The sequence below is a fragment of the Carlito syrichta genome, unplaced genomic scaffold, assembly GCF_000164805.1.
Source record: "Carlito syrichta isolate Samal-C Ts95f unplaced genomic scaffold, Tarsius_syrichta-2.0.1 Scaffold304400, whole genome shotgun sequence".
In the NCBI taxonomy this organism is placed as follows: Eukaryota; Metazoa; Chordata; class Mammalia; order Primates; family Tarsiidae; genus Carlito; species Carlito syrichta.
The window spans coordinates 432,863-446,432 of record NW_007248496.1 but is presented as its reverse complement, the minus strand read 5'-3'; the positions used below and the strand labels follow the sequence as shown (position 1 = coordinate 446,432).

The 13,570-nt window shown below is 49.9% G+C and overlaps 1 protein-coding gene across 2 annotated transcripts in view; it reads left to right on the top strand.

The window, feature by feature from the left end:
- Window positions 1-4,573, top strand: part of WNT5B (Wnt family member 5B) — a 26,844-nt gene extending 22,271 nt beyond the window's left edge. The window contains exon 5 of one of the 2 annotated variants that reach the window (XM_008059853.2): window positions 3,141-4,573. In XM_008059853.2, coding sequence (XP_008058044.1) covers window positions 3,141-3,599 — 459 coding nt within the window. In that variant the 3' untranslated portion in view covers window positions 3,600-4,573. The remainder of the gene's footprint in view (window positions 1-3,140) is intronic. The other variant, XM_021713284.1, reaches the window with a different exon arrangement.
- The last annotated feature ends 8,997 nt before the right edge of the window (window positions 4,574-13,570 follow it).

Here is a 13,570-nt window from a genome sequence, read left to right as displayed (position 1 = left end):
CCCTTTATTCTAGGCAAGCTTGATTGCCGCTATGAGATACCTCTGATACCTGGCACCAGGGAGTCTGTTTCTGAAAAGGCAAAGTCGGCAAAGTTAATTTTACCTATAGTGTGCATTTCTCCAAAAGCATAACTTCTACTTTCTTATCATTGTAGTAAGGTTTAGGAAGAAAATTTAAAAATTCATTTCTCTCTTGATCTGTCCTTTAAATGCTCACGGCCACCCCAGTGTTGACGTGCTGGGCTCTGGTGAGCCTTCCACCTCCATCTTCCAAGTAGCTGGAACTACGGGCACGGGCTACCACGCCTGGCTAATTTTTGATTTATTGTAGAGACAAGGTCTTGCCAAGTGGCCCAGGCTGGCCTCAAACCCACAGGCTCAGGCAATCCACTTACCTCAGCCCCCCAAAGTGCCAGGATTACAGGCTGAGCCACTGAGCCCAGCCGCCCTCTCTTTTTTATCCTCTCTCCAAGGAACAGGCCTCTGCCATCCATCACCATCTGACACTGGGGTATCACCATCCATACCTGCACAAAAAGTTCCTCAGGAGAGACTGAATGGTGGCCAGAATGGAAAATACCCCAGACTAGTGTTTTAGGACCAAATTTTGTTTTGAACAGAGTCTCTAGGCTCCAACATCTTAACCACAGGGTAAATCTTGGGCATACTTTTCCAGAAGTTTCTCTTGACCTTTAAGAGTCTCTTGACCTTGACCTTTAAGAGTCTCTAGTAGCCATGCACGGTGGCTCACGCCTATAATCCTAGCACTTTGGGAGGCCGAAGTGAGAGAATTGCCTGAGCCCACAGGTTCAAGTCCAACCTGGGCAACTTGGCGAGACCGCATCTCTACAATAAATCAAAAAAATTAGCCGGGCATGGTGGTGTGTGCCTTGTAGTTCCAGCTACTTGGAAGGCTGAGGCGGAAGGATCGCCTGAGCCCAGCAGGTCGAGACTGCGGTGGTTCCACTGCCCACCAGTCTGGGTGACAGAGTGAGACTCCAACTCAAAAAAAAAAAAAAAAAAAAGAATCTCTAGTAGCTCCATCTTAGACACTGATGGCAAGACCCCTGGGTTGATATTGTTTTGCCTCTCAAGGGTTTTGAAGCATTTTTCAGATAAAAGCCTGGTGCCTAATCCTGGTGACATGCCTGTCAGTCACCAAGACCACCACACCATCAGACAGAAGTGGAAGAAGCACTCAGAGAGGGCTTTGCAGGGGGCAAGATTTAGAACTAAAACATTTTTAAAAGCATTTTATTGCTTTCTGAGTTAGCAGGATGAGCCAAAAATTGAGATTTCTCCCCTCTCCACAAAAGGAGCTCATATATATTACCAACAGGAAAATATGAGAAAATACAGATGTTGCTGTTGCTACAATGTCTTCAAGTTAGGGGAAGGATAGAATGGATATCTAAACAGTGAGAGCACTGATGTGCTTTCTCTTGAATTTGTTTTCCTAAAATCCACGTCCTTGCCCCGTGGATTTTTGCTCTGACTCTCCTTCCCTAAATCTCCCTGAGTGTTTGTTCCTGCAAGAGATGCTTATCCTGTGCCCTGAGTTGCTAAGCGTCAAGGTACACAGTTTTCAGCCCCTAATGCTTCCTTCTTTCAGCAGCGGCAGGCATGCGCCACCCCTCTCTAAACCAAGAACCGTTTCCAGAGGAATGTCAGGTTACAGATCAGACCCAGGGGATTTGGGCCAGAAGAGGGTAATGGCTGGTCGTGTCTTTGAAGTGCTTGTTGGAATGGGATGTGAGTTCCTTTATTCCTTGGGCCTGGAGTTACCAGGCCAAGTGCTGGTGTCTTTAACCTTAGGGAGAGAAGCCAACCTTCCTTTTCTTCTCTAAGCCTCCTTTAAGCCCCAAGATTGGAGTGTGGATTTGATCGGTATTCTGATTCCCTTCTGGGTGGTCCCGGAGGTTAGTGAGCCTTGCTAGAGCTGCAGTCTCTCCAGCCTAAAACAGTGGGGATAATTCCATGCCAGAAAAAAAGTCAGGAAGAGTGTTGACCACAGTCATATGAGCTGATGACGGCTTGCAATCTCTCGCACCTGCAGCGGTTTCTGCTTCGTGCTGAAAAAGACACAATCAAGGCACTCTTGAAAAGAGATCTAAGAGAAACGCTTGAGAAAGGAGTCCTGACTCAGTTGGTGACAATCGCTGTGGCATAAGAAAATGATATGCAGCCGGCTTGCGTGTGCATCCTACCATCTGCACGTCTGGGCCCGCTGCCAGGGTTCTCTGCCACAATGCAGCAGTGTGCTGTCGTTGAAAAGCACTCTATAAACAGCTTTCTGGACCGTTCTTGTTTTCACATTTTGGTTTGGGGATAACCCAAGTTCAGATTCACTCCTCACTGTTGTGGTTCCATGATTCTGGGGGGTAGACGTTTTCACACGGACTACCCTGCAGCTAGCTCTTCCAGCCTATAGTTCCCTTCCAGGGAAGTATGGGGTGAGGGGTGGTGAAAGAAAGTGCCCTTGCTTACAAATAGTGAAACTCCTGATGACTCTATTTAGTTAGTGACTAAATGGTAACGAGAAAAAGGGACCGTCTGAGGGTTTGACAGGCGCAGGGAGAACTTTGGGCCAACCAGGGTCATGCTAGTGGTTTCTGGGATGGGCTTGTGATACAATTGGTTTTTCTTCTTTGAATCAGAGTCTTACTCTGTCACCCAAGTTGGAGTGCAGTGGCACACTCATGGCCACTGCAGCCTTGACCTACTGGGCTCAGGCGATCCTTCTGCCTCAGCCTTCCAAGCAGCTGGAACTATAGGCGTGCACCGCCGCACCCGGCTAATTTTATGATTTATTGTAGAGACGAGGTCTTGTCATGTTGCTCAGTCTGGTCTCGAACCTGTGAGCTCGGGCAATCCTCTCGCCTCTGCCTCCCAAAGTGCTGGAATGACAGGCTGAGCCACCGAGCCCGGCCTGTAGTCTCCTTTTACCTGCTTCCAGTTTGAGCAACTGAGGCTCCTGGAGAGATCTGTGCATACATTTGAAAGCTCTCTGTCCCCTTCCCCACGGGTCCTTCCAGTGTGCTTGGCCTGTGGCCCTCCACACCCCGTGTCCACCCCGCTGCCCACTTGACCTCTTCCCTCCGGGACCCTCCTTCTTACTCCCGTCTTTCTCCTTCCCCCAGGCCGTGTACAAGATGGCAGACGTCGCCTGCAAATGCCACGGCGTCTCGGGCTCCTGCAGCCTCAAGACCTGCTGGCTGCAGCTGGCCGAGTTCCGCAAGGTGGGGGACCGGCTGAAGGAGAAGTATGACAGCGCAGCCGCCATGCGCGTCACCCGCAAGGGCCGGCTGGAGCTGGTCAACAGCCGCTTCACCCAGCCCACCCCGGAGGACCTGGTCTACGTGGACCCCAGCCCAGACTACTGCCTGCGCAACCAGAGCACGGGCTCACTGGGCACGCAGGGCCGCCTGTGCAACAAGACCTCGGAGGGCATGGACGGCTGCGAGCTCATGTGCTGCGGCCGCGGCTACGACCAGTTCAAGAGCGTGCAGGTGGAACGCTGCCACTGCAAGTTCCACTGGTGCTGCTTTGTCAAGTGCAAGAAGTGCACCGAGGTCGTGGACCAGTATGTCTGCAAATAGCCTCCGGGGCCTGCGGCCTGGGCCCTCCGCTCTGCCTCACTAGAGTCTATATTATATAAATCTATATAAATCTATTTTATATGTGTACAAACAAATGAATGGATGCTAAATAACGAGAAGATACAAATGGAAAGGAGAAGCTTATTTAAGGGACGCTGGAGCTCTCTGAGCAGTGGACTCGGCTGGGTCGCTCCTCCCAGGGGGTGGGAGGCGGGCTCTCTTCTCTCCCTCCGGCGGGGACTCTCAGGATACAGGGACTTGGAAATGTTTACTGTCTGTCCACCACGGCCTCGAGGAGGGAGGAGGTGGTTGGAGGGAGGAGATATTTTGTCTGGAAGTCTGGAGTCTCTGTTGGTTAGATGACTGCCTGTGACCCCGGCTACCAGGCCACGAGGCCCTGCAGAAGGTGGCAGGAACTCAGCTTCAACCCTGATGTCTTCAGGGTCTTTCCTGGAATGCACATTGGTTCAGGAAGAGGTCCAGCGCTTCCTCACTCTTTCATGCATGTGCACACTTGCAGAATCCACGGTTACAGCAATGGCTCCTCCCCCAAACCGAAGAGAGGTCCGATGTCATCCCTGACCTGGTGACCACAAAGGGATCTGCACTTTCCCTGAACTCCAGGCTTGTCTTTCCAGCGAGATGATCCTTCCTCCATGGTTCGCTGGCTCCTGCCCCGGGCGCCCTGTGTGGAGAGGAAGAGGGGTCATTGGACCTGACATGTCAGGCGGGACATGAGCTGAATGTTTGCGCCTGGGCTGCAGAAGCCCCCGTGCATGACCGGGCTGCGTGGACATTGCACGGACCTCCCACCTGGGGAGGAAAGCTTGTGCTGCTGCTGCTGTCACTCCCATCGAGGGAGGCTTCACAAACCACAGGCTGCGTCGACGGGTCGGGCTGTCTGGCCTGGCCTGCTCTCTTCATCTCTGCCCCAGGTGTACAGTTTCTCTCTGACATTAAATACACTTCACGGAGCCACCTCTGTCTTTTCCTTGTTTGGACACCTGCTTGTCTTTTATGAGTCTCCCTTCATTTTTGATCTGTTCTTTAGAACCCAGCTACTCAGTGTGGAACAGGGTAAGGAAACTGAGACTCCTAAGGACTCTAGTCTGGTGTCCAGTATTAGGAGAATTTTTTTTTTTTTTTTTTGAGTTGGAGTCTCACTCTGTCGCCCAGATTGGAGGGCAGTGGCCGCTCCCGGCCACCGCAGCCTCGCCTTGCTGGGCTCCGGTGATCCTTCCGCCTCAGCCTTACAAGTAGTCAGAACTACAGGCATGCGCTACCACGCCCGGCTAATTTTTGATTTATTGTAAAGAAAAGGTCTCATCAAGTTGCCCGGGCTAGTCTCAAACTGGTGGGCCCTGGCAATCCTCTTGCCTCCGCCTCCCAAAGTGCTGGGATTACAGGCTGAGCCACTGAGTCCCGCCTATTAGGAGAATTAAATAGCATAATGCATTTACATGCTCTTGGGGGTTAGCGCAAGGGCAAAGTTAAACGCTCGTTTCTGGGCATGGTGGCTCATACCTGTAATCCCAGCACTTTGGAAGGCCAAGGCGAGAGGATGGCCTGAGCCTAGGAGTTTGAGACCAGCCTGGGCCACACAGCAAGACCTCATCTCTACAGTAAATCAAAAAATGAGCTGGGCGTGGTAGCACGCGCCTGTAATTCCGGCTACTCGGAAGGCTGAGGCGGAAGGATCGCGGAGCCCAGCAGGTCGAGGCTGCGGTGGCCGGGAGCGGCCACTGCACTCCAGTCTGGGCAACAGAGTGAGACTCCAACTCAAAAAAAAAAAACAATTGCCAGGCATGGTGGCACATGTCTGTAGTCCCTACTGCTTGCGAGGCTGAGACAGAAAGGGTTGCCTGAATCTAGCAGACCGAGGCAGCGGTAGCTGTGATTATGCCACTGCACTCCAGCTTGGGCAACAAAGTTAGACTCCAACTCAAAGAGAGAAAAGAAAGCTCTCAATAAATGGTAGGCATTAATATTACACTCAATAAGTCAGTAGCTATTAATAATACTGTCATGGGCCAGGCTCGGTGACTCAGCCTGTAATCCCAGCACTTTAGGAGGCCGAGGTGAGGGGATTGCCTGAACCTGTGGGTCTGAGACCAGCCTGGGCAACTTGTTGAGACCTCGTCTCCACAATAAATCAATAATGAGCCGGGTGTGGTAGTGTGCTCCTGTAATTCCGGCTACTTGGAAGGCTGAGGCAGAAGGATCACCTGACCCCAGCAGGTTGATGCTGAGGTGACAGTGAGCAAGCCACTGCACTCCAGCTTGGGCGACTGAGACTCCAGCTAAAAAAAAAAAATATATATATATATAATTATCATGAACAAAAGAATTCAGAAACTTAAGTTGAAATCTCTCATTGCTTTATTTATTTATTTACTTTTTGAGTTTCACTCTCACTCTGTTGCCAGGCTAGAATGTAGTAGCACGCTTACGGCCACTGCAGCCTCGACCTGATGAGCTCTGGCGATCCTTCCACCTAAGCCTTCCAGGTAGCCGGAACTGCGGGCATGTGCCACCACGCCTGGCTAATTTTTTTTTTTTAATTGTACAGATGAGATTCAGCAAGTTGCCCAGACTCATGGGCTCAGGCAATCCTCTCGCCTCAGCCTCCAAAAGTGCTGGGATTATAGGCATGAGCCACTGCGCCCAGTCAATTCTCATTGCTTTATTTGAGTCAGAATCTCAGTCATCCAGGTTGGAGGGCAGTGGCACGATCACGGCCACTGCAGCCTTGACCTCCTGGGCTTAGGTGATCCTCCTGCCTCAGCCTCCCAAGTAACTGGGACTACAAGTGCGTGCCACCATACCCACCTAATTAAAAAAAAAAATTGTGTGTGTGTAGAGACGAGGTTTCTCCATGTTGCCTAGGCTGGTCTCAAACTCCTGGGCTCAAGCGATCCTCTCGCCTCGGCCTCCCAGAATGCTGGGATTACAAGCATGAGCCACTGCACCCAGTCAAAATTTGACATTTAGCTCTCCTTTACCTTCTGACAGTCTACCAAGTCACTCCTGGGTTCACTGGGTTCTTGGCAAAGCACAGGTGAGGGGGGATGCTCCTTGTGCCTTCTGTATACTGCCTTCTGCAGGGCTGGACTCTAGTATCTGGGGCCAGGAGAGAGAGCAAACCTGAGCTCAGGGATCCAGGAGGAGAGATGTTATCACCCTCAAAAGGGAGGAAGGAGTCACTGGAGTTATTGAGAGAGACACTGAGTCAGGCTGCACCGCGAGTGACCAGCCTGCTGGTGAGCCGGTAGCTACGTGAAGACATCAGTTTCATTCTAGAAAACTATTTCGGGGGAAAGGAGGGAATTAATGAGTTAACTTGGCTTATAATGAGTTAATGATATTGCAAAACTGTTTAAAGAGATTCTGCCTAAAAATACTTACGGCCATACATACTACTCACATCTTTAGTATCTCAACTTTCTGACTTAACAAGAAAGAACCCAGACCTAGAGTTATTTATTTTACCAGTGACTAATTCAGTGTTACTCACATTCCCTTGGATGACATTTTCAAGGTGATATTTCATTTTCATGAAAGAAAAGGATTGACCAGCCCGGGCAACATAGCAAAACCTTGTCTCTACCCCCCACTCCCCCCCAAAAAAATTAACTGGGCATGGTGGCACACATGTGCAGTCCCAGTTACTTGAGAGGCTTGCCTGAGCCCAGGAGTTGGAGGCTACAGTGAGACTTTTTCATGCCACTGCCCTCCAGCCTGGGTGACAGAGTGGGACCCTGGCTCAAAGAAAAAAAGAAAGACTCTTTAGTGGCCGTTAACCATCTATCTTAGCCATATCTAACCATAACCAACCAGTCACACAGATCAACCGTGATATCACTGGCTGACATCATTGCTGTTCCCTATATCATCGTGTTAGAGGGTCAGGGATTTACTTAATATAGGTGCTCAGAGTACTTAAGAGTTGAAATCAAGTCCATCCTCAGAAACCCCCAGAAATGAGTTGTTCACGGTTCCCGGAAGTCTCTTCCATGGTCATGAAGGAAAATGGAAAATCCTTGTCATATTAAGGAGTGGCAAACGGGCGGAGTCCGTCAGGGGTTTCTGACTTGGGAGCAAGCCATCTACTCAAATACCAGTGTGGCCAGCCGTGGTGGCTTAAGCCTATCATCCCAGCACTTCGGGAGGCTGGGGTGAGAGGACTGCCTGAGTCCTCAGGTTCAAGACCAGCCCAGGCAACTTGGTGAGATCTCGTCTCTACAATAAATCAAAAAATTAGCCGGGTGTGGTGGCGCGTGCCTACAGTTCCAGCTAACTTGGAAGGCTGAGGTGGAAGGATCGCCTGAGCCCAGCAAGTCGAGGCTGCGGTGGTCGTGAGTGTGCCACTGCCCTCTAACCTGGGCAACAGAGTGAGACTCCAACTAAAAAACAAAACAAAACAAATACCAGCATGGTTGTTTCATCTACTGAGCGATTTTCAAAATAAGTTGGAACAATTGTTGCTTGCTTGTTGAATCTTGCTGGATTAACGACTGTCTGTGAAATGACCCCTCACACTGTAGGAACATATCTGGAGAATGTGGAGGCCAACTTGGAAAAGAAATGAGCTTCTGCTCAGAACCACAGAGTGTCGGAGCAGGAAGGGAATATGGCAATCGGAGCTCAAGCTCCTGGGTTTCCGGATAAGGAATTCCAAATCTTGGGCAGGTCCTAAATCTTGGTGTGCTTGTAAAATGTAGAGTCCTGGCCAGGCGCTGTGGCTCAAGCCTGTCATCCCAGCACTTTGGGAGGCCGAAGTGAGAGCCTTGCCTGAGCCCGGGGGTTCGAGACCAGCCTGGCAACTTGGCGAGACCTCGTCTCTAAAGTAATTAAAAAAAATTAGCTGAGTGTGGTGGCATGCGCCTGTAGTTCCAGCAACTAGAGAGGCCGAGGCTGAAGGATTGCCTGAGCCCAGCAGGTTAAGGCTGCTGTGGCCGTGAGCATGCCCTTGCCCTCCTGCTTGGGTGACAGAGTGAGACTCCAACTCAAAAAAAAAACAAAAAACAGAGCCTGGCTGGGTGTGGTGACTCATGCCTGTCATCCCAGCACTTTGGGAGGTGGAGACAAGAGGATTGCCTGAGCCCAGGGGTGCGGGGATCCTGCCCCTGCAGGGATAGGGAGTCTCTGGCAGTGTGACAGCATCAGCGATTAAACTGGAGAGATAGATATAAAGAGAAAGAAAGGGGGGAGAAAGAAAGAGACTGGGCTCCTGTTCAAGTGACCAGAAGCTATTTAATGGGTGTAATCCCAGGGCTTTTATCCCCGAACTCTGCAACATTATCATCATGGGAACCCCTGCTGCTATGGTTACACAAAAGGTAGCATGTGCCTTTCTTGTTTTTTTGTTTGTTTGTTAGTTTGTTTGAGTTGGAGTCTCACTCAGTCGCCCAGACTGGAGTGCAGTGGCTGCTCCCGGCCACCGCAGCCTCGACCTGCTGGGCTCCGGCGATCCTTCCGCCTCAGCCTTCCAAGTAGCCGGAATTACAGGCATGCGCTACCACACCCGGCTGATTTTTTGATTTGTTGTAGAGATGAGGTCTCTCTGCCCAGGCGGGTCTCTAACCCGCAGGCTCAGGCAATCCACTCACCTCAGCCTCCCAAGGTGCGGGATTACAGGCTGAGCCACTGAACCCGGCTGCATGTGCCTTTCACATGAACAGGTCCAGGTGCACACAGGACATCCCCCACTCTCAAGCAGATGTATTTTTCAAACATAAGGAAAAGCATGAAATTCTTATCCAGTTTCTATGTACCCTTAATTGTTTGTAGCTACATAACATCGTTCAATACTTACACCTGAAACCAACATAATGATCTATTACCTTTTACTATTCTATGCTAATTCAAACTGGTTTCTATAAAACAGTTGGTGCTATGGTTACACTCTCCTAGCACCAGCCGGCCTAATTCAAACTTCACTGGCCCCCTAAATCAAACTGAACTAACCACACTTCTATAATAAAATGGTTACTAAAATTTTCTTAATCTATATAAACTATTTTCTAAAGCCTATATCTATAAATTTCTAAAATCACATCAAGAGAACCTGTGACCTCCACTAAGGCTCCTCAATGTGACTCAAAGTCAAACTTAAATTGTTTAAAAGCAAAAGACCATAAACAGTGGAAAATGGGAACAACAGACTCCCAGGTTTAGCTGTGTACATTCCGGTCTCACAGTTTTCTGTTAGAGCCAGCAGGAGCCTTTCCTGGTTGCTTGTGCCAAATGGAAAAGAAGAGAGGGAATGGGGTCAACAGCTCCCAAACACATCCTAGTGGTCTTGGGGTCAAAGGCCCTTCCTGATCCCTAACGCTCAGTGGGCCTCCATGGCCGGCTCCCAACACAGGGGTTCAAGACCAACCCAGGCAACATGATGAGACCTCATCTCTACAATAAATAAAAAAACTAACCAGGTGTGGTGGTGCACACTGTAGTCCCAGCTACTTGGAGGGCTGAGGCAGGAGGATCGCCTGAGCCCAGTGGGTCAAGGCTGTGGTAGCCATAATCCTGCCACTACACTCTAGCCTGGGAGACAAAGTGAGACTCCAACTCAAAAAAAAAGAAAGTTAGCCCAAGACCCACAGGGAGACAAGAAGCCCAGTACGGATTCCCAGCCCAGTGCTCTGGGCAACCCCATTCAGGGTTCCCTAGTACCTGAAATGTATCATAATTGAAATGTAGTCTCACCAAAGTATCATTGTGCTGGAGGGAACGCCCAGACCAAGTAGTCCTAACCATTGCAGGGAAAGAACATTCTGGCACAGAACAGAAGTGATTTGTCCCTGGAATGTCCCACCTCCTCGTCTGCCTAGGACTGGTAGGGACCTACTGATCCAATTCCTACATGAATCCAATAAGGCAATATATGCTCAGCTATCTGTCTTCTCCTTGTTTTCAAGATAAAATTAAGGGATGGGTATGCCTGATTGTCTCCCTTTAAAAGATGGGACCTGACCGGACACAATGGCTCATGCCTGTAATTCCAGCACTTTGGAAGGCGGAAGCGGGAGGCCCTGACTGTCTTCCTACCCTCCAAACCACTGGTCGTCCGGGTCCTGCCATTGATTGATTGATTGGATCCAGCTGGGCTAAGGTTAGGGTGGGTGTCCACTCATCAGAACATTCTGGGCAAAGTCTCCAGAACTTGGATTCGAATTCCTGACTGGGAGAGCTCATTTAGTTCTCTTGTGCTCTCCATTCTCAGAGATGAGAAACAAAACTTGCTACTTGTATTGAGACCTCAAATCAGGTTGGGCTCAGGGGCTCAAGCTATAATCCCAGTACTTTGGGAGGCCGAGCCGAGTGGATTGCCTGAGCCCGTGGGTTCGAGACCAGCCCGGGCAACTTGGTGAGACCTTGTCTCTACAATAAATTTTAAAAAATTAGCCAAGTGTGGTAGCACACACCTGTAGTTCTGGCTACTTGGAAGGCTGAGGCAGAAGGATCTCTGGAGCCCAGCAGGTCCATGCTGGGGTGGCTGTGAATGTGCCATTGCACTCCAGCCTGGGCGATGGAGTGAGACGCGAACTCAAACAAACAAACAAACAAACAACCCCTCAAATCGGATTACAAAAATGAAAACAACTCGACACTCCTGGCTGAGGCATTACAGAGCACGGGTTGTGTACCTTCATAGGAAGCCTGCGTCCTCTGCCCAGGTGGTGATGACATCTCCAGAGGGAACGCTGAGAGCTTGGAAGGGGAGGAGCCGGGTTGCTAAGTGTCATGTAAAATCTCTGAGCTGTGTTTCTGGTAGAACAATAAAGAAAGGGTTTTGTTTTTTTTTTTTGAGTCGGTGTCTCTGTTGCCCAGGCCGGAGTGCAGTGGCACGCTCACAGCCACCGCAGCCTTTACCTGCTAGGCTGATCCTTTCACCTTAGCCTTCCAAACAGCTGGAACTACAGCCGCATGCCACCATGCCCAGCTGGTTTTTTGATTTACCATAGAGATGAGGTCTCATCAAATTGCCCGACTGGTCTCGAACCCCTGGACTCAGACAGTCCTCTTGGCTCGGCCTCCAAAAGTGCTGGGATTACAGGCATGAGCCACCATGTTCAGCCTGAAAAAGGGTGCTTTAATTGTTGATTTTACATAAGAAGGATGGGTCTAGTTTGCCCCCGGAGTATGGCTGTGGCTCAGCATTGCAGGTCATCAGACACCAAGCTGTGTGCGTGGCTGAGCTGCATTCACAGTGAATTTTCTAGATTGCTGGGGAGTCTGGGCGTTCATCCTGTAGGTTACCCGTCATCTTGGCTTCCTCCCCGCTGCTGCCTGCTGGCATTTTGGTCTTCACTCTGCTTATTTGCAAGTCCACCAGAGGCAGCCACAGAAGATAAGAAGCAAATCAGCTCATTTAGGCTTCCTGTTGTTTTGATAAGTAACTGGGTGGGGGAAGGGATGGTTAAATGATATTTTATGTTTGTATGCATGTATGTATGCTCTCACTCTGTTGCCCAGGATGGAATGCAGGGGATCCATCATAGCTCACTGTAGCCTCAAACTCTTGGGTTCAAGAGATCCTCCTGCCTTAGCCTCCTGAGTTGCTGGGACTATAGGTGTGCACCACCACATCCAGTTGATTTTTTTGTTGTTGTTTTTTACTTTTTGTTTTTAGAGACAATACCTCACTATGTTGCTCAGGCTGGTCTTCAACTCCTGGCCTCAAGCGATCCTCCAGCCTCGGCCTCCCAAAGTGCTGGGATTACAGATATAAGCCACCACAACCGGCTTAAATGTAGGTTGTTTTCAGTGACTATGCCCTGAGTGCATTTTCCAGGGCTTGGGATTGTTCTCTACCCATTGGCCCAGCCCGCTTGTTGGTTGGCACCCGATTAGAAAGTCATGGCTTTCAGATATTTACTCTATTTCCAGAAACCTTTTTAGTAGAGGTTAAGTTTCATAAAGGAATTTTTAAAACCTCTTTTGTTCCCTGCTATGTCTCCCAGTATCTAAAACAGTACCTAGCACAGAGAAAGCACTTAATAAATGTTTACTGAGTGAATGAACGAATGATGATTCTTACTGAGCAGAGGAGGAAACCAAGGCATTATGAAATTAACTGCCCAGTCCATCCTTCAGTTGTTCTTTTAAAATCACAAGTAGGCCAGGCTCGGAGGCTCAGCCTGTAATCCCAGCACTTCGGGAGGCCAAGGTGAGTGGATGGCCTGAGCCCGCGGGTTCGTGACCCGCCTGGGCAACTTGGCGAGACCTCATCTCTACAATAAATCAAAAAATTAGCTGGGCATGGTAGCGCGCGCCTGTAGTTCCAGCTCCTCGGAAGGCTGAGGCGGAGGGATCGCCAGAGCCCAGCAGGTCGAGGCTGCGGTGGCCGGGAGCGGCCGTTGCACTCCAGTCTGGGGGACAGAGTGAGACTCCAACTCAAATAAATAAATAAATAAAATAAAATAAAATAAAATCACAACTAACAAACACCAATTTAAGCTAGATTAGAGAGAGGGGGTATGATAAGTGTTCTTAAGAGTCTCATAGGCCAGGCGTGATGGCTCACCCCTATGATCCTGGCACTTTGGGAGACTGAGGCAGGACGATCACTTGAGCCCAGGAGGTCCAGGCTGTGGTGAGTGGTGATCATGCCACTGTCCTCCAGCCTGGGCGACAAAGATGCCTAACAAAAAATAAACAATAATGATAGTTGTAAAAAGAGTCTCATAGACTCTACGGTCTTCAGAAGTGAGCCTGGATCTCTCTCATCTCTTGTCTCTCCTCTCTGAGGTCTGCTTCTCTCTCTCTCTCTCTCTCTCTCTCTCTCTCTCTCTCTCTCTCTCTCTCTCTCTCTTCCTGTCTCCCTCTCTCTCTCTCCCTAACCCTCTCTCTCCTGATCAGCTTCCTCCACTCCTTGTGGTAGAAAACCTGGCACCTGGCCGGGCTCAGTGGCTCAGCCTGTAATCCCAGCACTTTGGGAGGCTGAGGTGAGTGGACGGCCTGAGCCC